Source organism: Hyperoodon ampullatus, assembly GCF_949752795.1.
Source record: "Hyperoodon ampullatus genome assembly, chromosome: 11".
Lineage (NCBI taxonomy): Eukaryota > Metazoa > Chordata > Mammalia > Artiodactyla > Ziphiidae > Hyperoodon > Hyperoodon ampullatus.
Window position 1 is genome coordinate 59,899,366 of NC_136924.1, and position 21,538 is coordinate 59,920,903.

A 21,538-nucleotide genomic window follows, 5' to 3' on the forward strand; every position below is an offset into this window, starting at 1 on the left:
TCGCTGTGGCTTTTACTCCCGCCTCCTACCATCAACTCTTTCCATTAGTCAATAGCTGGAGTCGCCCTCACTCCTCCAGGCGGCTTTCCCCACCTCTCTCAAAAGCTGGGACCTGGAGAAGGGCGGGTTCGGCACCTTCCGAAGGACGGAAATGGTGACCAATTGTGCCCGGTGGCAGACCGCCAGCCAATGGGTGGTGGCGACGCTGACTCCGCTTCACCAATAGGGAGAGCGCAGATGGGCCGGGGCTGCTGCTTCCCGGAGACCGCAGGTGTAGAAGCGAGTGCTGCGCCCCAAGCGGGACGGGTTTCCGAAGCTGGCAGGTAGGGTTACGGGAGACTGGGAAGCGGTACTGAGGAAAAATGGTGGGAAGTGAAAGGTGGGGGGTGGGGGGTGGAGCGGCGGCGAACGACAGACCGAGAGAGGAGCGAAGACGACAGCCCTGAGGGGAGCCGACGAAGGAAGGAGAGGGAGCCTGGGGGAGCAAGGGGCGGATTCAGCACTAGGGCTTAGGGAATTTTAGGTAGAGGGCGGGCCAGAGCTGCTTCCTAACCAGGCGTCATCAACTTGAGGGCGAGCACGATTTTAAAACGGCCAAGTTCCGACGATCAGAGCCGCCCTGGAGTCGGGACTAGGGCTCCATCTCTCGAGACGCTCAGCTCACGTCCCTTCCTAGTTCAGTGCAAAAGCCCTGGGCACATTCTTGCAGCACCCCACGCTTGAGAGGAAGAATTAGGATGCTGCCTGCTTACATGCCAAGGAGATGACACAGGAGGGGCAAGCCCCAGAGGAAAAGGTGGGGTTAGAATAGATTAGAAAAGGTAGCTTTACCCCCTCAACCTTCCTTAGTGGTTCCTTGATTGTTTCCCATGACCCTCTTATGGAGTTTTGGGTGTACCTAATGTCTTCATGGTTCCTTATTAACTTCCTCAGGAAGGTAAAGTGACATACTTCTGTTTCCCTTGCTCCTTGAAGCGCGCCAAGCCTATTCTTACTCCTTCAAGTTACAGTTGAACTGTCAGATCAGAAGAAAGATTACCATAATATGTCTCTAAGATGTAGAGAGGACTCTTCTTGCCTTCTAAGTTTTTTTTCCTCCCCAAGTCTTCAGTTTTTCCTTTGTGCATGATGGGGAAGTTCTCTCATTCCCAATAGAGTCCGGGGGATTTGGGCTATTCAGGGGACAACTTCGAAGAACTCAAAGAGGGGTTGAGAGGAAATTAAGCTGGACTCCTGCCTGATCCCCCGCTGTGGTAGGATGAATGTGGGGGTGGCACACAGCGAAGTGAACCCCAACACTCGAGTGATGAATAGCCGGGGCATCTGGCTGGCCTACATCATCTTGGTAGGACTGCTGCATGTGGTCCTACTCAGCATCCCCTTCTTCAGCATTCCTGTTGTCTGGACCCTGACCAACGTCATCCATAACTTGGTGAGCACTAAACCATAACCTTTTACCCACTCCAGGCTTTTCCCAACCCAAAACAAAATAAAATCACCAATTATTTGGGGATTTCTGTCTTCCTTTTGGGATCTTAGCATACTTCTTGAGCTGAAGGACTGCTTCCTGCCCCCCTCACACTGCCCCCTTCCCTCCTCCCAGGCTATGTATGTCTTTCTACATACAGTGAAAGGGACACCCTTTGAGACCCCTGACCAAGGAAAGGCTCGGCTACTGACACACTGGGAACAGATGGACTACGGGCTCCAATTTACCTCTTCCCGAAAATTCCTCAGCATCTCTCCCATTGTACTGTGAGTCCAGGGGGAGATACGGGAGATGCTTCAAAAGCCAGGTACAAAGGTCCACAGGGAATCTTTACAAAAGCAGACTTCTACTCACTTAGACCCTGTGAAGATATGATATACTAGGTCTAAATCTAGAGAGAACAGTAAAAAGCAGAAGGCAGTAATCAAGCATTACTTGCTGCCTCCTTGGTGGTAGGGGAATGGGAGATGGGACTGAGAAAAGATAAAACACCAAGTAAAAGAAATTATTTTACACTTCCAAAAAGTGAATAAATAAAGGCAGAACTGATGTGAATCTGTAAGAACTGTGAGAAGTGGAAGCAAAAAGGATTCTAACAGTCATGCAGGCTGAAACTGCTTCAGCTGTCATTTGCCACCTGTCATTAACAATAAAAAAAAAAACACAGGGCTTCCCTGGTGGCGCAGTGGTTGGGAGTCCGCCTGCCGATGCAGGGGACACGGGTTCGTGCCCTGGTCCGGGAGGATCCCACATGCTGCGGAGCGGCTGGGCCCGTGGGCCATGGCCGCTGGGCCTGCGCATCCGGAGCCTGTGCTCCGCAGCGGGAGAGGCCACAGCAGTGAGAGGCCTGCGTACCGCAAAAAAAAAAAAAAACCCACAAACTAATTTATAAATCTCTAGTTAAAGGTGCTATCCGATTATCTCCCCAACCCCAAAGTAAATACTGTTAATATAGCTGGAATATTTTCAGATATCCTAGAACTGCATGCAGTAAAACTGGTCATTTAAAATAGAAGAGAAAGTTGCTGGAAAGGCCTGAATATGGATAGGGAAGGCCAACTTCACTCAACCTATTTCTTCTCTCCCCAGCTACCTCCTGGCCAGCTTCTACACCAAGTATGATGCTGCTCATTTCCTCATCAACACAGCCTCACTGCTTAGTGTACTGCTGCCCAAGTTGCCCCAATTCCATGGGGTCCGTCTCTTTGGCATCAACAAATACTGAGGGATGGGGCTGGGGACGTTGGAACAAAGGGCTGTAACATCCCTCCTTTTTCTATACTGTCTTCTGTGTCTTGAAAGCCTGAGAACTATGTTTCCCAAACTCCCAGTGGAAACTCAAACTTTCCCAAATTTTCATTGGAAAATGGGGTTCCCTGGGCCCAGCCCTGCTAGCAGCAGGTTTCTTTGACTGAGGAAAGACAGGTGAGGTAAGGGGCAAATCACTCTCCACAGCAGGAAGCCATGTTTGGGCAGCTTTTTGGTTGATTAAGTTTTTCCATATCATCCACTTCCACCACCTTCCATCCAGCTCTGTTTTACTGTGTATTTTCCTTATAATAAAGATAATTATTTTCAGATATGGCTACAGTTTGGTCAGCAGGAAGGGTAGGGAGGTGTCTTCATGAGGCTGGGGAAGAAAGATGCAATAATGACTTACAGAACTACAAAATTTCTCTAAGGTTCTTTTGTCCCCTCTCCCTTGGTCCAGTAGGAGGTGCCCTTCACTCTCAGCTAACACTTAGGAGGGAGAAGATTCTCAAATGAAGAAAAAAGGGCTCCAGCTATATGGGCAAAGAAGAGAGGGAAGATACAGGTTGCCAGTTATGTATTTATAGAAAGATAATCCCCTGGCTTTAAATAGATATATACATACAAATATGAACAAACTTAAAAAAATACAAACCCTTGGATCATAAGGGGGCTGCCAGGAGCCCCTCTATCCTTCCCCCTCACCCAAGGGCAGAGAGCATGAATCTGTTTTTTAAAAATTATTAGTTTTGGCCATCCCTGCAGCAACAAGCACGAAGTTGGGTGATTACCCACAAGGTGAGAGTTCCCACTCTCTGAACTCTATGTATCTCCTATAATTAGGGTTACATGCTTTCTCGTTCTTTTTACTAGTATACTGGGGCAAAGGAGGGGGCTCCCTCCTGAAATGGGTCAAGAAATAATACAGACACGTTTAAAAAGAGGGAGGAAAGTGTCATCTGCTGTAGAAGCAAAAGACAAGACAAAGGCATACAGACCCCAGGGAATTACCCAGTTCCCACACTACTATGGGAGATATCGTCCAGCCCAGGTCCAGGCCCTAGGTTCTTTGTTCTAGCCACCCCCTATTTCTTTGGTATTGTCAGAAGACAAGATTCAGTTCCTGGGTGCTGGTGGAGGAGGGAGAGTGGTTCCAGGGCTTCCTATAAGTACTGAGTGAACAATTTGAGCTTAAAATTTTCCCTTTTTTAAATATTTAAAAATAAACAAATCAAACTCCATCCTGTGCTGTACACAGCCCTTTTGACTCCCTGACATTGATTTGAGGAAAGAGAGGGGGTGTCAACGTTGGAAAGGCCTCCTCACTTTCTTCCGCCGCTTGGGTTTGGCTTCTCCCCTGGGTACTGTGCTGTTGGGCTTGGAGGCTGCAGTGGCCCCAGGGCCCGGCTGAGGAGCTGCAAAGAAGTTCCCGTTGGACATCTGGCCTGGGGGTACTTGAAAGATCCGGCTCAAGAAATCCTGAAGGTCAGCAGGAGGGGCATCTGGGGTAGCCCTGACAGGAAAACAGAAGACATGATGAAGCAAGAGATATTGGAGTCAAATGGTTACCTATGTTACCTATTTATACCTATTTTAAAGATATACTGAGTCAGTTCCCAAACTTCTTATAGGGTGAGACACCTACATGTCCTAAACAGCATGTCATGAAACCATGTTCAGAACTAGAATAGTGGATAGATTATTGAGAGGAATACCACCTACCTCTGCCGCCCACTGGTGCCTGCCATCCGTGAACCAAATGAGATGTGATAGGGGACTCTGTGGGTATCTGGGGAGATTCCCACACGCTGGCATCCAGCCCACTCTGCAAGCATGAGAGATAATTAGCCAAAATATCACAGATGGGCTGGATATATGAGCCCATACTTCCAGAGGACAGAAGTATACCTGTGATGTCATACACCTTTCCATCCATCAGCGCAAAGTAGGTGATCTTGAGGCCCAACATGCTTGACTCTGCCCAAAAGTCTCCTTCCTCAGCAGGATGCAGCCTATTACACTCAGCACAGTATCTGGCACTCTTAGGTTCCCGATCCATTTCAAACCTCCTGCAATCCAACAAAAGGACAGTTCCTTAATAATCTATCAAGCTTACCTAGAGCATTGCTGTAGTCTCCATTACTGACATCTCATCATTACTGACAAATATGGTTACTGACTCAGTTGTTACAAATGCCTATGTACACCCTGCCCTCAACCTTCTATCTTAAAGCTAGAACTATTATCTTTTCTTGCTAATTCAAATCCTCAATCTCTTAACAATATGGCAAAAGTAGAAACCTCAGGGTCTTGTTACTTACCATCTGGATCCCACAACTACCGACAATACAAGGAAGGTTTTTAGCTACCCAATCCCTAAACTGTGGCTGTCCCACTCCTGTCCTATTTAAATCATACCTATGCTTTCCCTGGCATCGGCTGCACATCATAGTATTCATTGCTTCTTTGAGGTCGTCCTGCAGCTTGGACAGAAACTCATTCACTGACCGGCTCAGCTCATTCTCTGCCATTCGCTTCCTGAGAGAAAAAAGGCTTTGTAAGTCAGAGGGTATTGAGTGAGGGACAAAGGGAGACAGATCTATTGGCTTCTTGAGGCTCCTGGCCAGCTAGACAAGCCACCTCAGTTCTCTCTGCCTCAGAGAGCCTCCATCCACAAGTCCAATGATCTCTGCTATTGAAGATTATTCATTTACCCCACCTGACAATTTCCTAGCTCCAACTTACATCTCATATTCCTTCCGTCTTTCAGGGTTGCTGACAATGTCCCAAGCTGCCCGCAAAACCTTGAAGGCCTCCTCAGCCCGGGGATGATTATTTTTGTCAGGATGAACCTACCAAAACACAGATTTCATCACATATCCCCATTTTGGGTCAAAATAACCTCATATCAAAGTGTTCTCCTTCACCACCCTCTTGAAGACTCAATATAGCTTAATGGTTAACTGCTGTGGCTCTGCAGACAGATCTGGGTTTAAGTCCCAGCTCTGTCACTTATTAGCTGTATGACGTAGAATATTTTATCTATCATGGATTGTTGGGAGTATTAAATGAGAATACACATGAAGCATATGGCACAGAATCTGGCACTATGGCGATCTGCCATCCCAGTGTGCCTGGGGTTGTCTCAGTTTTAGCACTGAAATTTCATGTCTCAGGAAACCTTTCAATCCCAGGCAAGCAGGGATGGTTGGTTTAGTATGTGTGTGCCTACCTGGCACACACATACTAAACCCTCATATTTTAGCTTTATTGTCAGTCATAAAGTTAAGAGTTCCAACATACTCAAACTCTATTTTCTAACTAGGAAATTCTCATATCTACTCAAAACTTCCTACAGTAGTTTGCCTTTCTGTCCCAGGAGTGAAATATTGATAACATACCACGATCCTCACAGGCTTTTTATCCACTTTTCAGCCTTTTCTCCAAGACAAATAATATCCTCACTTTCTACAGCTTCCTGATTGTTCCCATCCACATACCCCGAAAACAGAGATAAAGCTAGTCTCTTGACTGAGGCCAAATAAACAGAATGCTATTAAATCTCTCACATTCCCAAACTTATAGAATGTGGGTAATGGTCAATTTAGGGCCTAATAAAGGCAGTGAGAGGTTGTATAAAAGAAGCTCACAGGGACTTGCCTGGTGGTCCAGTGGTTAAGACTGCGCTTCCAACACAAGGGGTGCGGGTTCAATCGCTGGTCGGGGAACTAAGATGCCATATGCCGTGTAGCATGGCCAAAAAAGCCCACAGATACTCTGGCCCAGAACAAGAGGGAGAACTCTAGATAGTAGGGCAGGTCTACTGAGGATCAGGGAACTTTACTACATATAGCTCTACTTCAAGAAAGTAAGTTGAAAATGAGAATTTTTGAATGATACTCCCCAAGAGAGGATGTCTGCTAAAAGACATGAAGGTGAGAAAAGAGCTCTACCATTAGTAACAATTTGAGTGTGAACACTGTTCCCCAGTCTCAGAATATCCCAGGCCATCCACTAAGGGGCATACATTTCCCACCAAACTATTGATAATTTAGTCATCTGGTAAGTTAAAGGCCTGGTACTTTATTGTGCCTTGAATGGTTAATGGAAACTTTGGTTGCTCATTCCCCTTTAGTGTCATGCAACCATTGAGATAATTTACACACTGTGATATTTTACCAGTCAAGTTCCATACACTCAAATAGGCCTCCAATGCAATTTACACACATTACTTATATTCATAATAGCTTTACTTGTATAGAAATAGCATATCTAAAAATAGCATCTGAATAGCTACTTCTAAAAGCAATTTGATTGCATGCTTGTATTAAACCATTTTCCTCGAGCATGATAAGTCACAACTCCCACCTATACCCCCTTACCAGTAAAAGCAACCATATTTTCATGTATGACATGAAAATGTATGTACATGCCTCTCCAAGATTTATGTCCCATTCTCCTTCCCTTTCCCACTCTGGGTTGTTGGTCTTGAAACAGCTGTTTTCTCTCACCTGGTCCTAGAATAATCACTCACATGTACTCCCTGAATGTTCCCACACTAGTCCACTTTTGCCTCACTGGGACAGACAGTTGGATTTCCCTGTATTCAAGAAACCCTCATTTGTTTAGGAGAGAACTGCCAGGCTTTCTGACTAGGTCTCTTCTCCACCCTACTCAGAGGGATTTCACCTGGATATTCCAGGGTGAGTGAGTCCAACACTGTCTAATACACCAGGTTCATTGATTTTCATTAAGAAAAAGAATCTCATGATAAAAAACTTTAAGGGAAAGTCAGATCCCATAGTAAAGGGGGGGAAAGTCTTTATGACTCTTTCCTAAGAATTAAAGATGCTCTTCATCTTCAAGATGACTTTCTACTCTGCCTTCCCTTTATTCCACTCTCCCAAAAATTGTAATAGAAAATAAAATATGGGAACAAAGAACTGGAAACAGAGCGGAAGGGTACTCACCATCACTGCCAGCTGCCTATAGGCCTTCTTCAGTTCAACATCTGATGCTGTGGCTTCAACCCCCAACACATGAAAAGGGTTTAGCTCATCCTCAGGAACCCCAGCCATGGTCAACAGTCGAGCCACCTCCTCTTCGGGCTGGCAGTAGCGACCACTAGCTACAGGTGCATTCCCCTGCCTACTGGTCCTCTGCTTAACCCAGGGCAACTCCAGCCAACCCCACTGAACTATTCTTACCAGCTGCTGCCACGGCCTGCTCTCTCTCAGCAGAATCAGGCACCGCTGCCAGGTGGGAGAAGCTAGCCAAGAGAAGAGCCAGGTGGCTTTACCCCTCCAGCCTAACCGGTCACTCAGTCCTACCAGAAACCGCCAGCCCAACTGTAGACAGCCCAACAAAAGGGCCAGAGCCAGGAGCAGCAAAGCACCCAGTAGCCTAAGAAAACGGGTGAACAGCCCTGCCCCATAGCAAAACCCTTGGCTCAGAAACTGGAACATCACCTGGGCCCTGCCCCCCAGCCGCCCTGCCCAGACTCCCACCCAGACCCAAAAAAGGTCCAGATCACTGCCTTTCAGCTGCCTGCATGCATAGATGAGATGGCCACAAGTTTCCACGTACTCCCCCACTAACACCAGCAGTTCGATCAGCCACCAGAAGCCCGCCTGTCCAAGCTGACACAGTTCCTCTGCTCCCCACAATCCCAGTCCTCTGCGCTTATCCGCCTGACTCCGTTTCCGACCCAGCCGATGTCGACCAGGGGATCTGGGATCTCTGCGTCCACCCTCCCGAGTATCCTCCTTGGCTGGAACGCGGTGCCGTTGTCTCCGGGGTGCAGGTTTCTTTCCACTGGGCACACGTGAAAAATCACTGGGAAACTTAAGAGGTTCCTCCTCATCATATTCCTCTTCCAACTCTTCATCTTCCCCCAAAGCTGGAGAGGTACAGTGGTGGCAAAAGTTGCTAGAAGAGCTATCTCCTCCCTCAGAGTAAGGCCTTTCAGGGATTCCAGGGGTTCCCTGGCAGTTACAAGCAGGTGGAATGGAAAGAAAAGAAGGGTTCCCATCCTCCTGGTACCCAGCCTCATTCTCTCTTGAGAGTTCCTGGTCCACTCCTGACTCTTCTGAAGATGCCTCACTCTGATCAGGGTCCTCTCCATCCCTAGGGGGTCCTGGACCCCTTGGAGGGCCATGGCTTGGATCTGACCAGTGGGCTGGATTTGGGGGCTGTGTGTACTTAGGACTAGAGTGCTCTGTGAGGCAGCGGGTACCATTAGGAGCAGGCCCAGCTGAGTCCCTGAGTCCTGAGAATGAAAGTATTTCAGGGTCCACAGAGGGTCCTAAAGTCCTGAGGGAGGCACCACCACTGTGGTGGGCTCCACACAACCCTCCTTCTCCGGGGTGCTTCTGGGCCATGACCCCAGGGCTTCCTGAGGATTTTAGGTCACAGCCATCATGGTAAGTTCTGTTGCCTGTAACAAAGGTATCAAGGTGGGGATGATCAAGGATAGGACCAAGAGAGAGGTTACATAATCTTAAATTGGGGAGATATATTTAACGGACCCACCTCCCTTGTTTCCCCGAGTTCTTTTGGGCATTCATTACCCCAGCAATAAAGCCAATACTACATTAACGACAACCCTGCTCCCTCCCTCCTCCTCCAAATCCCCTTATTTTTTCCTTTCCCCAGAAAGCTATAATGCTGAATCAGGGAAAAAAAGAGGTACCACAAAGGGTGTGGTCCTGGGGTCACTCTTGGGAAAAAGGGAAAGACGACCGGAAAGGGGGCCGCAGACAGCCAGAAAAGGGTGGGGACCGTGCGGTCCTTAAGGAAAATCTGGGGGCGGAGCTTGTGGTTGCCCCTGACAGAGACAACCGCGAACCCTCGGGCTGGGTAGAGGGGACCAAGGTAACGTACCGAAGAGCGGCGGTAACTCCTCCCCCTCGAGCAGCTGGGCCGAAGGCCAGGGGGAGCTACGAGAGCAGCTCCCCCGGCTCCGCCTCCCGTTCACTCCCCTTCCGTCCCCGCCGCGGCCGCCGACCTGGGGCTACTTCCACTTCCAGGGTCACCGGGGAAGACACGGGAAGGAAAAGTAAAAGCGGTTGGCGGAGGCGGGAGCCAGTGCTGCAAGCGCGGAGTCGAACCAGTGGGGGCGGTCCTGAGGAAGCACTGGCCCCGCCCCTTAAAGGGCTCTCTGCTGCCGCCCTCCGCGTGCTGAAGTGGGATCCCCGAAGGTTGCGCCACAGGAAGCGAAGCAAGTGGGCGCTGCAGCAGTGCCTGCGGACTGGGGGCAGATTCTCAAGTTCCTCTGGCTGTATTCTTGGGCTTGTGCCGAGACCGGGAGATAGAGGAAAGCCACCGAGCCAGTCTTTTTCCCTTGCAGTCAAAACCAGGGAGCGTAGGGGAGCCACCGCACTGATGCCTTGCTGTAATGAGGACAGAGGCCCTTTTGTATCATGCGGGGGTGGAGCGGAGGGGAGGACGCCCCGGGCCTGGCCCCGCCCTGGCCCTCCTACGCTGCCCCTTTCTTCCCACCAACCCTCGCCACCCCCCCCCGCCACCGCGCCTGACCCAGCTGGCGAACTGCCCCGTATAACTGTAGCTCCCACGGCCCGGATCCGCGCCTCTGGGTGCAGCTCTCAGTCCCCGTCACGAACCGGGACCGGAGGACTGAGAGCGTGGCTCCACTGGGCTTAGGACCCGAGAGGAGTGCCCAAAAACACTGCACTCATCTGCATGCTGCTTTGCATCTCGTTTGCATACCAAGCTGTTCGGTCGACGTTGACAAGCGCCCCCGCCCCCACTCAGACCCGGCTTGGGTACCCTCTCTGTCGGTCCCCTCCTCTGCACACGCCTCTCCGTTAGTCCCCCTTCCAGACCCCGTCTTTGCTCCGCAAGCTTTTCTACCCATGAACCCCTCGTCGGCGCCCCCAGACCAGTAAGAGCACCTTCCCGGGGTCCCCGATCCCGACCACCAAGTTCTCCAGAAGACAATACTCCAATTCTCTGGGAAGTGGAAGAAACCAAGCCGGAGTAGGGGGGCGCTGGGACACCAATAGGGGTTTTGAAAGCTTCTAGTTGTTGAGTCAGCGCCTAAGTATATTCAGAGACCTTTCCCCAAACCTCTTGTGGTTCCCCCAAGACCGTTCCCTGCTATGGAAGGGGGTCTCTGATCCCAGCCTAGAGCCGTAGGCAAACTGGGTCCCCCCACACACAAGGAAGAGAGTTGGAGGGTCCCGCCCCGTGATGTCACGCCCCCCACCCTGTCCCCTTCCTCCACCCCACCCCCCCGCCCCCAAGCTGGTTGCTTTTAGCTCACGGGGCTTGGGCTACGACTTGCAAGAGTTTAGGGGGCAACGAACAGAGTGGCCCTGCGGGTACCCACGCCCGACAGCCGCGTGAACGCCTAGGACTCCGGGCAGGGATGCAGCTGGGGGTCTAGGGAAGCACATCTACCCCCTCCTCTCCTCAGCCCTGACAGGGTGGTGAGTAGTTAACACCCCCTCCCCAACCTCTCCTTGTTTAGAGTCCCCAGACTTCCAAGCGGATTGAGGAGAGAAACCCCAGGGATTGCCCAAGCCAACTCTCCTGCTTGTTAAGACCTTGATGTCCAAAAGAAGACAGCTGAAGGGAAGTGCCTGCACCCACCCTACCCCACTCCCATAGTGCCCCCACTGCCAGCCCCTCCTTGGTGTCCTCCTTTCAGGAACTGAGATCATATCCCACTGGCAGCCCTGGCACCCCAGGGGAAAGGGAGAGGTAGGAAAAGTCCCACCGGTGTCCTGAGGGGAGGAGCAAAATACTACCAGGATGTGAGATGTTGTCTGTGGGCAAGGTGCCTGCTTAGTCCGTGAGGGATCGTGGGAGTTGGACTGTGGCTGAACGCCCCTTCCCCCAGTAACTCCTCCACCTGAAGCCAAGGCTTCAAAACCCTGATAAAGTGTGGCTTTCTGTCTCTACTTGATTCTTTGTCCCAAACTCTTGGTGTCTGATTTTTCCCCCTCTTCCTTCTCTTGGGTTGGGGCAACTGTCGGGAGACCCCCACCATGATTCATTCTCTCCCCTTCCTTCTCCTTCTCCTCCCTCTATTAAGTCCATTCTTCCCAGTCCAGTGTGATAATTTTGAGTCCCAGCTGCAGATGGGGCAAGCTTTCTTTTCGGCTGGAACAAGCTGCTGAGTCTTTAGCCTCCAGTCTCACTAGTACCCCTGGGCCCCTCCCTCCACAGACCGAGGACTTCCTACTGCTCCCACCCAACCCTGAAAAGCCAGGGGACAAAGACTCATTACCTTTATAAGATTTGAAGTTCTACTTAATGTCCTTGTTTCAGAGGGTGATAAAGAGACAGCTGGCTCCCCTTAACCTGGTCCTGTAGGTTTCTTCAGTTACCCCAGCAGGGCTAAACTCCGTCCTGAAATTGGCCTTTCTTTAAAAGAAATAGAGGTACAGAGTCCTCAAGATTCATGGGCACCTGAGTTCCTGCCCCCTACCCCCTTGCAGGTTTCCCAGCCCCCTCAAGACATTCATGGATGGATGAGAGGAGCTGACACTGACCTCCCTCTCTGTGACCACCTTCTCTTCGGCCATGGAGGAAGCCTTGCTGCCCCTGGCCATGACCTCTGACCCCAGGCCCTTTAATCAACAACTCCCAGAGCCTCCAGACCCAAGATGTGTCTTGGAACCCCAGGACAGTCCTGAATTGGCACCCGCCCTGGTGTGTGCTCTTTGCTGCTGCTTTGGAATCATCTACTGCTGCTTCGGTGAGGGCAGGGCCAGGGTTCTGGGGGGCAGCTGCCCGAGACTGTCACCCTCAAGGATGATGCCAACTTTCTCCTTTGCTCCTGAGCCACCTCTCCTCCTCTGTCAGGGGATGCCTACCTTCAGTGTGGCTGATCTGCTCTTGCCAGCTCTTTTTCATCCCCCATGCCCACACCCTCCAGCTCTGAGCCCTGGCACCTATCATTTGCCCTCCCCTTGCCTCCTACCTCAGGATTCCATTCCCAAATTACCCTCTATGCTTAAGGCTTCTTCACCCTTCCCCAATAATCTGAACCAGCCTGTGCCGATTTCTTCCCGTCTACCATGCCTGGAAGGACGAAACCTTGTTTCTGTACTTTTTCCCCTCAATGCATCCGTCTTACCGTCTTACCTCCTGATTTGCTCTCCCATCCCCTCTCAGTTCCTGAAAAGTCCCTACCCTCCCTAGATGATCCCTTTCTGCCCTTTGCCTTGAGGTCCCTGTGTGTGCTGCTCCTGCCTTCTGCTCCTCTGGTCAGCCATTCCTCTCCCTTCTGATTCATCAGAGCCATCCCTGGAGACCTCTTTCTGCCTCTCAGTGCCTCCTGCCTCCCTTCCCAGGCTACCGCTGCTTCAAGGCAGTGATGTTTCTCTCCGGCCTGCTATCAGGAGCCCTGGTGATCTTCCTGCTGTGCCACAAGGAGCGTGTGCTAGAGACACAGCTGAGCCTGGAGGTGAGCGCGGGCATTGCGCTAGGCATCGGACTCCTCTGCGGCCTAGTCACCATGCTGGTTCGCAGTGTCGGTCTCTTCCTGACTGGTCTCCTGCTAGGCCTAACCCTGGGCGCCGGGGTCCTGCTGGGCACTGAGCCCATCTACCAACCACCTTCAGCCTGGGTGCCGGCCGGGGGGCTGGTGGGGCTGGCACTGCTGGGAGCCCTGCTCACACTTCGGTGGCCACGTCCATTCACAGTTCTGGGCACAGCCCTGCTGGGTGCTGCGGTGCTGGTGGCCTGTGCTGACTACTTCCTGGAGGGGCTGGCACTGGGCAGTCGGCTGGGCCAGCGCTTGCAGGCACTTCCAGCCTTGCCTCCTCTCTGCTGGTATAGCTGGGTCTTGCTGGGGACCTGGCCAGCCCTGGGGGCCCTTGGGGCCCTGGCCCAGTGGAAGCTCATGGATGAGGAACGTGGAGGCCACACCAATGGTGAGTTACTGCCATGGTACAGAAAGCAGCCAACCTGTGCCTTCTCTTGTCCCTGGTTCCCAGACTTGAGGAGAGGAAGGGGGAAAATCCACTTGAGGCAAAAGGCAGAGGTGTCTAAGGTGAATGGGGCAGGGCTTTGAAGACAGAGTTGGAGGAGCCAAAGTTCTGGGTAAGAATGAGAAGAATCATTGTCGGGGGTGGGCAGGGAAGAGTTACTGGGGACTGATATGGAAGGAAAGGAAGATGTCAGGGAAGTCCAGAAGGAAAGGGTAGGAGGATTACAAAGAAAAGTTTCTTTAGAATAACTGGAGGGCGAATGAGATTTGAGAGAGAGGTAACAGGGAGACTGAATGGGTTTCTCTAGAGTATGAGTGTATTTGGGGGTGGGTTTCAGAGTCTAAAGAGGCCTCCCTGAGTCTGTATTGCCCCCTCCCAAGCAGTGGTCTTGAGCCACCAGCGAAGGCATCTCCAACTCCTTCGGATCCGTCAGCAAGAGGCTAAGTGGCACCGGACCTCCCCTGGGGTGGGGCTCTGTGAGGGCAGCTACCGGCGCCCGCTCCACCCCAGCGCCCGGAGCCCTGCTGACAGTCTGGCTCCAGTGAGTGGAGGGGTAGGGGGTGCTCAGGGGCATGGGAGAGAGGGCACATGGGGATGCTCAGGGTGGAGGGGGGCTCTGACCCAGGCCCTTTCTTCTGCCCTCTCTGCCCTGTGCCCCTCCAGAGCTATCTCCAGAGCCTTCGAGAGCGCCAGCTGGGACCAGGCACCCAGGCCACAGCTCCCCACACTGTCCTGGACCTGGATTCTGACTGTGGTTCCACTGTACCCCTCACCACACCTTCTGGTTCCACCCGGACCTGAGCCTAAACCTCCACTGATGCCCTCACCCCTAGCAAGGGCCTGGGAACACTAGGTGGGCAGGGCCTGGGCCCACAGGATCCAACACAAACTTCCCCACCTCTTGGGGATGGAATCTGTGCTCCAACCCAGAGCAGCCCTGTAGGGATATGTTTTAGGTACAGATAGAGAAGAATCTTGTGGGGAAGGGAGAGGAATGGAAATATGAGTACCTACCTCTGTCCAATAATAGAGGTGCCCTGGTCCCTAAAGTAACTGACTCCCTAATTCCCTCCAAACCAAACCAAGGGGGACTGTTACCCAAATAACCTTCTATATACCCATCTCAGTTTGCCTCACAATGGTAAAATAAGGGGTTTTGTTTTTGTAGGACCTATAGAAAATCAGGAAGCCTCCTAAAGCACTTGATAGCTTTTTGATGGGGAGAAGGGCAACAGAGGAGCTCAAGGATCCCTAATCCCCAGGTCCCTCATTGGGGGGCAGTTGGGTTCCTGGTTAGCCTTTCCCTCTGGACCCCGTAGGCTCAAGCCCCCTTCTCCTACCTCAGTTGGGGGTACTGTCCTCCATGGTGCTTCCCTTTCCCTTCTTCTTAATGTGGGGAGGACCACAGGGCAATGCCTGGCTCAGCACCCACCTTCCCCCAAAGCTGGCTTCTTGCTCCAAGGAGAGATCATTGGCCCCCATGCCAGAGTCTTGCCCTTTTGCCCAAAGGAGCCTGGTCTTCAGGGCTGTGTGGAAGACAAGTGCCTTCTCTGCCTCTCATTATAGGTGACACTAATCTCCTTAACCAGAACATTGTCCCAGCCACTAACCCATTCTAACTCTCCACTACCCCTGATTCTCCTGCCCAAAGTCTGTACCCTGGTCCCCCAGACAGCATGAAGGAAGATATGTCCCTGCCCCGGGGAAGCAAGGTTATGATGGGAGGGAGGAAGAACACGGGAGCATGTGAATAAAATGGCATTGAACGTTGAATCAGGGAGTCCAGCCTCTACTGTTGCTGCTCTTTTCTTTCTTTGCACCCCAGAACAAAGGGTTAGCCATACTGACAAGTCCTCTGTCCCTTAAAGATCTGATGACGGTACCTTTATCAGACTGGACTACTGTAGGAGCTGCACATGCACAGCCAGAGGAAGAGTTGTTCACTGCTCTCTCATGAACGTGAAGTTAACCTTTATGAAGCACAAATGCTCCAGGCACTTCACATATAGTATTTCATTTAATGCAACAACCCTGCAGGATTGGTATTAACCTTATTTTGTGGATGGGAAATCCACGGCTTAATGAGGTTAATTAACTTGCCCAAAGTCATAAGCAAGTACATGTGATTCTCAAGGATTACAAAGCCATTGCTCATTTTACTGGCTATGCTGTTTTCTTGCACTTTATCTAGGAAGAACAGGACCCAGGCTTTCCCAGTTGTGGCCTCCTGTCAGCTAAAAGCCTGATGGCTGCCTTTCCTCTACCAATGTCCTCCAGAGAGGTAGATGGGGAAGAAATGGATGGAGTTGGGGGCTGAGTTAGAGAGTCACTGCCCAGGAGGGAAAGAATACAGGGGAGTGGTGGCTGGAGCTGGGACATTTAGAGGTGTGAGGTCCATGGTTCATGCTCGTGCTGCAGCAGACGTTAGACTGAGGTCTTAGATCTCTGGGAGGGTGACGTTACCAGGGAATAAAAGGGTGGTGGAGGCTGTGGCTGAGAGGGTAATGTCCAAGATCGTATCTCTGGCTGAGCGGTCAGTGTTCAAAGTGATATCTATGGCCAAGGAAGTGGTATCCAAGGTTGTTCCTGTGGCTGAGGAAGTGGTGTCCCCATCTGATGGGGTGGTGTCTGGGGTCTGGGGACGACAGTGCATCCAGTTGTGGGCGATATCTTTGGGATAGCCTTTCTCTACTCGAAGCTGCCGATTGAGGCGCCAGTACTGTTTGCCCTTAAAGAAGTAGACGCGGCCATCCCGCCAACTCATGGCACCTGAGGGCTGGTCTGGCACTCCTGTAAACAACCCCTTGGTTGGTTTGGGGTAGCGGCTGAAATCAGTTGGGGCCAGCTCGTCCCACTGCCAGTAACCGGAGCCCTAGGTGTGGGGCAGACAGGGAGAAGAGGAGGATGAGCAGAGAGCTTAGGGACCCCCCAGAGGTCTACCCTCAGCCCACAGCAGCTGTAGAAGAACTCCTCCCTTCAAGAGCAAGTCGGCTTCTCCGTGTGAGGTAGCCCGCCCCCGCTAAGAAGGGATTTGCCCTTGCTTTGAACTTTATACCTTAAAGAGGAACACCTTTTTGTTGAGAGGCCAATAGAGAGCAGCATCCAGGTTGGGTTCTACCCTATTCAGCTTCTTAGGGAAGCCAGGAGACATCTTGAAATTAACGTAGCGCCACACCTTGTCTCCTGAGAGCACGAAAGGAAAGAACAAGTCACCTCTGTCCCCAGGTGATAGCTTTCAGTTCCTCCATTCCACCACCTCAGAAACTTCTCACCCCTCCCTCCTTTTATGGATTCTCTGACTATAGGCCCTCCTCAGGTAACACACTGTAAACTAGTCCCCTCACCCTTAAAGAAGTGAATCCATTGCGTCCGAGGAGAGTAGACAGCGGCATCCAGGTTTCCTGGGAGCCCCTCCCAAAGGGCAGACACTTGGAACAAGGGACCCAGCCCTGAATCTGTCACGGTCCACACGTAGTTTCCCTTGAAAGCGTAGGTCTTCCCTCGGGGCCCTGAGAGCATAAGCATGTCAACAAGTCAAAAAGACAGGGGTCAAATAAAGACTTGTGGGTATCTCAGGCAGACTAATCATTTGCTGTCCTCCCACAGGCTGATTTCTCAAAAATTCATTCAACTTTAATTCAAAGAGAAGATTAAGGGCAGAGAAGGAGGACCCAGTGTTCAGCCTCTCCTTTATTGTTCACAGCAAATCAGCCTTGGCCCAACAAAACAAAACAAAAGCCCTGCAGATAGCTGCTCCCCCTTGGGGACCTCCCCTCCTACCCCAGGTGGCTTCCAAGTTGTACTTCCATGCGGGTATAACACCCTCTCTAATAGACATTCCAGTTAAGACTGTTTTCTCCATCCTGCTGTATTTCCCGATGTTTTTAGTGGCCCTCATAGGGTGGCAGCAGAGGTAAATTCCAACCTGGCCCACCTTTAATTTGGTTCCGAATCCTCCCTCCCCATACCACATGCCTCCTTCCATGGCCACTAACCCCTGTCTGGTGGTTAACTGCCATTGCTCATGCTGAGTTCCCATGTCACTCCCATCTCAAGGTCAGCAGGCCACCCCACTGCCTGCCTACAGCCTAGAGGAGAAGGGTCTTACCCAGCATCATGGCGTCCAGTTCACCAGTGCAGGGGTCTGGCATGGGACTGGGTTCTGTGGGCACTTGGGGTACAGTGGGGAGCTCCGTCTCTTCTTCCTCATCCTCTATCTCTGGGCTTTTCTTGCCTGCAAGATAACATAATCCTGCTCAGAGAGAGAACTCAGAGCACTGGCCTCCCCACTCTTCTACTGTAAGTTCAGCTCAGAGGTCCCATAGAGAGGAAAAGGGAAACCTAGAGAGCTTTCCTTGGTGGGAGGAACGATCATATTGATATCAGCAGGAGACATGTTTTTAGTTTTGAGAGGCACTAGAAAGGGAGAAGGGGGTTTGCTGGAATGTTCATTCTTCATCTGCTAGAACAGGTATGAGGGGAGAGAGCTCTGGCAGAAAGATTAGACCTGGAAGTGTCAGAAAAACAGCTCTTGGGAGTTCCCTGGTGGCCTAGTGGTTAGGATTCTGGGCTTCCACTGCAGCGGCCTCGTGGCCTGGGTTCAATCCCTGGTTGGAGAACTGAGATCCCACAAGCCACGTGGCGAGGCCAAAAAAAAAAAAAAGGAAAGAAAAACAGCTCCTGAAAATGAAGAAGGCCGAGTAACTGGGCAGGAGGAAGAGAAAGAAGCCAAGCCATTTCCCTCCATGAAGATTAGACCTGTCTCTTCATGCCTGAAGAGATACTGGTCAGACTGACCTTCATGATCACTAGGGGAAAGGACTGACCATAGAGAGCCTGGATCCCAGCCACATCATCCGGGTGCAGCTTGAAGTGGGGCCGGTAGCCAGCATAGACAGGGGCCATGAGGGCCTGGGTGTATCGGGAGTGCCCAAGCCCCAGGGCATGGCCCAGTTCGTGGGCTGCAATGATGCGCAGGTTCACCCCCCGGTAGGTCTCCTCAGTCCAGAGCTCATCTTCATCAAAGTGCACACTGCCCAGCTCTGGGATGTCGGCATGGGCCAGGACCCGCCCTGGAAAAAGGCAAAGGTAGACAGGAAGGAGGTCAGAGTCTCCTAGGGTGGAGCATCCCCTGCTTGTTATAAACTCCAATTACTCCATTCCCTTAAAATTCCCCCATGTATATTCACTGTCTCTTGGATACCTCTCACTCCGTTCAGATTCTGCTGTCATCACTCCGTTCTCTCAGGGATGCCCATCACTCTGTCCCTTTACCTCCCAGCCACTCTGTCATCTCTGGCCCTGTCCTCTCTGAGGTATGCCTTGAGCAGAGGAACTTAAACCAATGAAGAAGGCATAAGCTTCAAAGAAGAGGCTTGGTAAGGCCCCAGGGAGGTGACATGCTGCTCCCCAAGGGAATATTAGAAGATGGTTAGAGAGTGTAGGGTGCAGTTGAGTATGGGGGTGGCCTGACATTAAGGTTCCAGAGTCACTGACTCAAGGCGACAGAGGTCTGTGAAGTGAGAGTCAAAAGCTGGTGCCTACCAGGCCCATCAAAGGTACTGGAGCAGTATGGGCTTTCACGGCCATGGAAGGAGAGGCGGATATCAGCCCAGCCAGCCTTCACCTCCCGGAAGGTCAAGGGAGCCACATTGCTCCAGTACTGGAAGGCTTGAAGCAGGGCTGCCCGGGCTGTGTAGGATGGGAGGGTGGAGGGCAGGTTCAAGATGCGGAAGGTCAGGTGCTTCTTTCTCCAGCGGCCTGGTTAATTGGACCAGAAAATAGATTAGAAGCACAGATACTTTTGCCAGCTCTGAAGAGTTCCCCTGAGTCTGGGCACTCACTTAGTAAAGCTGTGAAACAACCCCTCCAGGCAAATGATGATCAGTTAATTACCAGGTGACCATCCATTCAGCACTGAGCTTATCCAGGCTGTCCCAGTGCCACCTGTGCTCCACAGCCATGCCAACCCCTCCTCTCCCTCCCTTTCCCAGGCTCAGCCCTCACCCAGCAGCCGGTATTTAAGGGTCTTCTTGTTGAAGGGGTCCTCCAGACCACAACGGGGCTGCCTCATACGGGCCCTCGTGGCGTCATCTAGCTGACCTGAGACTGGCAGCTCAGATGCTTCCTGAAAAGCTCTAGAAACAGGGAGAGGGATGGGTCCAGCAGGGCAGGGGCATCTGGGATGACTGAGAACTGGGGTTAGCTCTTTGGTCCCCCGCTGCCCAAGGTGGTGTCTGAGAATGGCCCAAAAGCTCTGAAGTTGATGGGATCACTCCAGTATCCAGTCCTCGTAATTGGGACTTCCTCTTCTGTTCTGCGTAAAGGCAATACTCCAGCTTCACCTCCTGTGTTCATGCTCTTATTTGGGTAAAGTGCCATCTGGCGTTGCCTTCTTCCTCTACTGCAATTTCTAACCTCCTTCTGATCTAGGTAAGTGTCCTGCCTCCTGCTCTGGAGACTCTCCCACCACTGCTCCCATCTGAGGGCCTGTCCTCCCTTTGCTTTCTCCCCTCCTGGCTGGACCCGTCCCTCCCAGCCCAGCCTGCTCTGGGGCAATTTCATCCATCAGGCGCCACAGGTACTGTGACTTTTCAAGGACCTGGGAACATATCTGAGAGCAGAAAGAAAAATGACCCACTAGATCCAAAATATGAAAACTTCAAAATAAAATAAATAAATCCTGTATTAAATGTCTACGAAAGGCAACATCATGTCAACAACTCAGCTCCAACTCAACTCAACTCACAGTTTTACATATAAATTACACTTCATGTGGAATGTGACCAAATAATAATATTTTGGATATAACATGGCATGGAGCCTCCAAAGAAGTGCTTAGGGCCTAAGAAGATCCAGTGACTGTGCCCTCATCTTTGAATCCCCATCTCACCCCAGGCCCCACCACCCATTCCCTAGATCCCCAACGTGGACCTGGGTTAAGCAGAGGTGGGCCTGGGGACTGAAAGGGTTTAGAAGAGAGAAAGGAGACCTTGTGACCTTGACCCTGAAGGCATGCACCTTATGACCTCTCACCTCAGAGCCTCTGTGATATCTTCTGGCCTGAAGTCATCAGGTCCTTCTAGAGGCTTCTGTAGGTACCCGTATTGCAACAAGTAATCCTATGATGAGGGTAGGGGTCAGCGGAATAAAAGGAGGTTAGTCTCTGGGTGAAGCTCTAAGTGACCTAACAGCCCATAAGGACAGGAGGGGACAGACGTGGAAGGACTAAAGGAGAGGCACGTTAGGGGAGGAACAAGGGGAAGGAGTGGAGATGGGTAGGGGTGGATCATGGAATAGAGGAAGGAAGGGAAGGGAAGGCAGTTGTAGGTCAGAAGGGAGGCTTGGATGGGACCATGGAGCAGTTCCTCCATCCCTCCCCCAGCCTGGGTCTGACCTTTCCAGGGCACTCACCACTGCTGCCTCCTTCTCTCCAGGCCCCAGGGCCCAGCACGAGACTGTCATGGGGAGTAGGAAGACCAGCCACAGCCGCTGCCAGTTCATGGTCCCACAAGGCAAGAGCTCCAGAGGCTGTTTGTGCCCTCTGCCCTGAGATTTCTGGGAGCCTGGGGGAGCAGGGCTAGGTGGGGGGCTCTTCCCCTCAGTTATTTTCACTCTCTAGTCTCTGGTCCTCTTTATAAAACTTCAGAGGAGGGGAATTGGGGGGAGTGTCAGTAGGAGGTGACTCAGCCCAGAAATGTGTTGCAATTCACCATTAACCTCTGCCCTGCCAGAGAGCGGAAGTCAAGAAGAGCCTCCAACCCTGTCCCCCAGGGTCCTCTGCTGGAGACCGAAAGACTTTCCATATTGTCCTGGGGGTGGGTATCCTGGCAGGATC

At 51.7% G+C, this 21,538-nt stretch overlaps 4 protein-coding genes across 6 annotated transcripts; 2 read left to right on the forward strand and 2 right to left on the reverse strand.

Annotated features, from left to right (window-relative positions):
* The first annotated feature begins 1,257 nt into the window (after positions 1-1,257).
* Positions 1,258-3,067, forward strand: ORMDL2 (ORMDL sphingolipid biosynthesis regulator 2). The gene is made up of 3 exons (XM_079714613.1): positions 1,258-1,432; positions 1,604-1,755; positions 2,579-3,067. Exons 1-3 carry the CDS (start codon positions 1,259-1,261, stop codon positions 2,712-2,714), a joined length of 462 nt encoding a protein of 153 aa, XP_079570739.1. The 5' UTR covers position 1,258; the 3' UTR covers positions 2,715-3,067.
* A 975-nt stretch (positions 3,068-4,042) lies between these two features.
* DNAJC14 (DnaJ heat shock protein family (Hsp40) member C14) lies at positions 4,043-9,135 on the reverse strand (the record flags this gene model as incomplete). Of its 2 annotated transcripts, XM_079714850.1 has the most annotated exons (6): positions 4,043-4,253; positions 4,463-4,565; positions 4,649-4,809; positions 5,159-5,278; positions 5,486-5,592; positions 7,711-9,135. In XM_079714850.1, the coding sequence occupies 6 exons, from the start codon at positions 9,118-9,120 to the stop codon at positions 4,043-4,045; spliced, it is 2,112 nt and encodes a 703-aa protein (XP_079570976.1). The 2 variants fall into 2 exon arrangements, with proteins under 2 accessions (XP_079570976.1, XP_079570975.1); XM_079714849.1 differs by lacking the exon at positions 5,159-5,278 and having other exon boundaries at positions 7,711-9,120.
* Positions 9,136-12,289: 3,154 nt separating this feature from the next.
* On the forward strand, positions 12,290-14,519 carry LOC307060671 (transmembrane protein 198-like; the record flags this gene model as incomplete). Its single annotated transcript, XM_079715314.1, has 4 exons — positions 12,290-12,464; positions 13,063-13,644; positions 14,085-14,242; positions 14,365-14,519. 4 exons carry the CDS (start codon positions 12,290-12,292, stop codon positions 14,500-14,502), a joined length of 1,053 nt encoding a protein of 350 aa, XP_079571440.1. The 3' UTR covers positions 14,503-14,519.
* Positions 14,520-16,061: 1,542 nt separating this feature from the next.
* Positions 16,062-21,204, reverse strand: MMP19 (matrix metallopeptidase 19; the record flags this gene model as incomplete). 2 transcript variants are annotated; one of them, XM_079715398.1, is made up of 9 exons in its annotated part: positions 16,062-16,573; positions 16,757-16,884; positions 17,046-17,210; positions 17,810-17,935; positions 18,528-18,773; positions 19,246-19,461; positions 19,708-19,838; positions 20,737-20,822; positions 21,118-21,204. In XM_079715398.1, 9 exons carry the CDS (start codon positions 21,202-21,204, stop codon positions 16,139-16,141), a joined length of 1,620 nt encoding a protein of 539 aa, XP_079571524.1. In that variant the 3' UTR covers positions 16,062-16,138. The 2 variants fall into 2 exon arrangements, with proteins under 2 accessions (XP_079571524.1, XP_079571523.1); XM_079715397.1 differs by having other exon boundaries at positions 21,115-21,204.
* Between the last annotated feature and the right edge of the window lie 334 nt (positions 21,205-21,538).

Bases quoted from the DNA above. Each gene is read 5' to 3' on its own strand.
- ORMDL2 (XM_079714613.1), top strand. From the start codon at position 1,259: ATGAATGTGGGGGTGGCACACAGCGAAGTGAACCCCAACACTCGAGTG. The intron at 1,433-1,603 runs GTGAGCACTAAA...CCCTCCTCCCAG, and splicing joins CCAACGTCATCCATAACTTG to GCTATGTATGTCTTTCTACA. The intron at 1,756-2,578 runs GTGAGTCCAGGG...TTCTCTCCCCAG, and splicing joins AGCATCTCTCCCATTGTACT to CTACCTCCTGGCCAGCTTCT.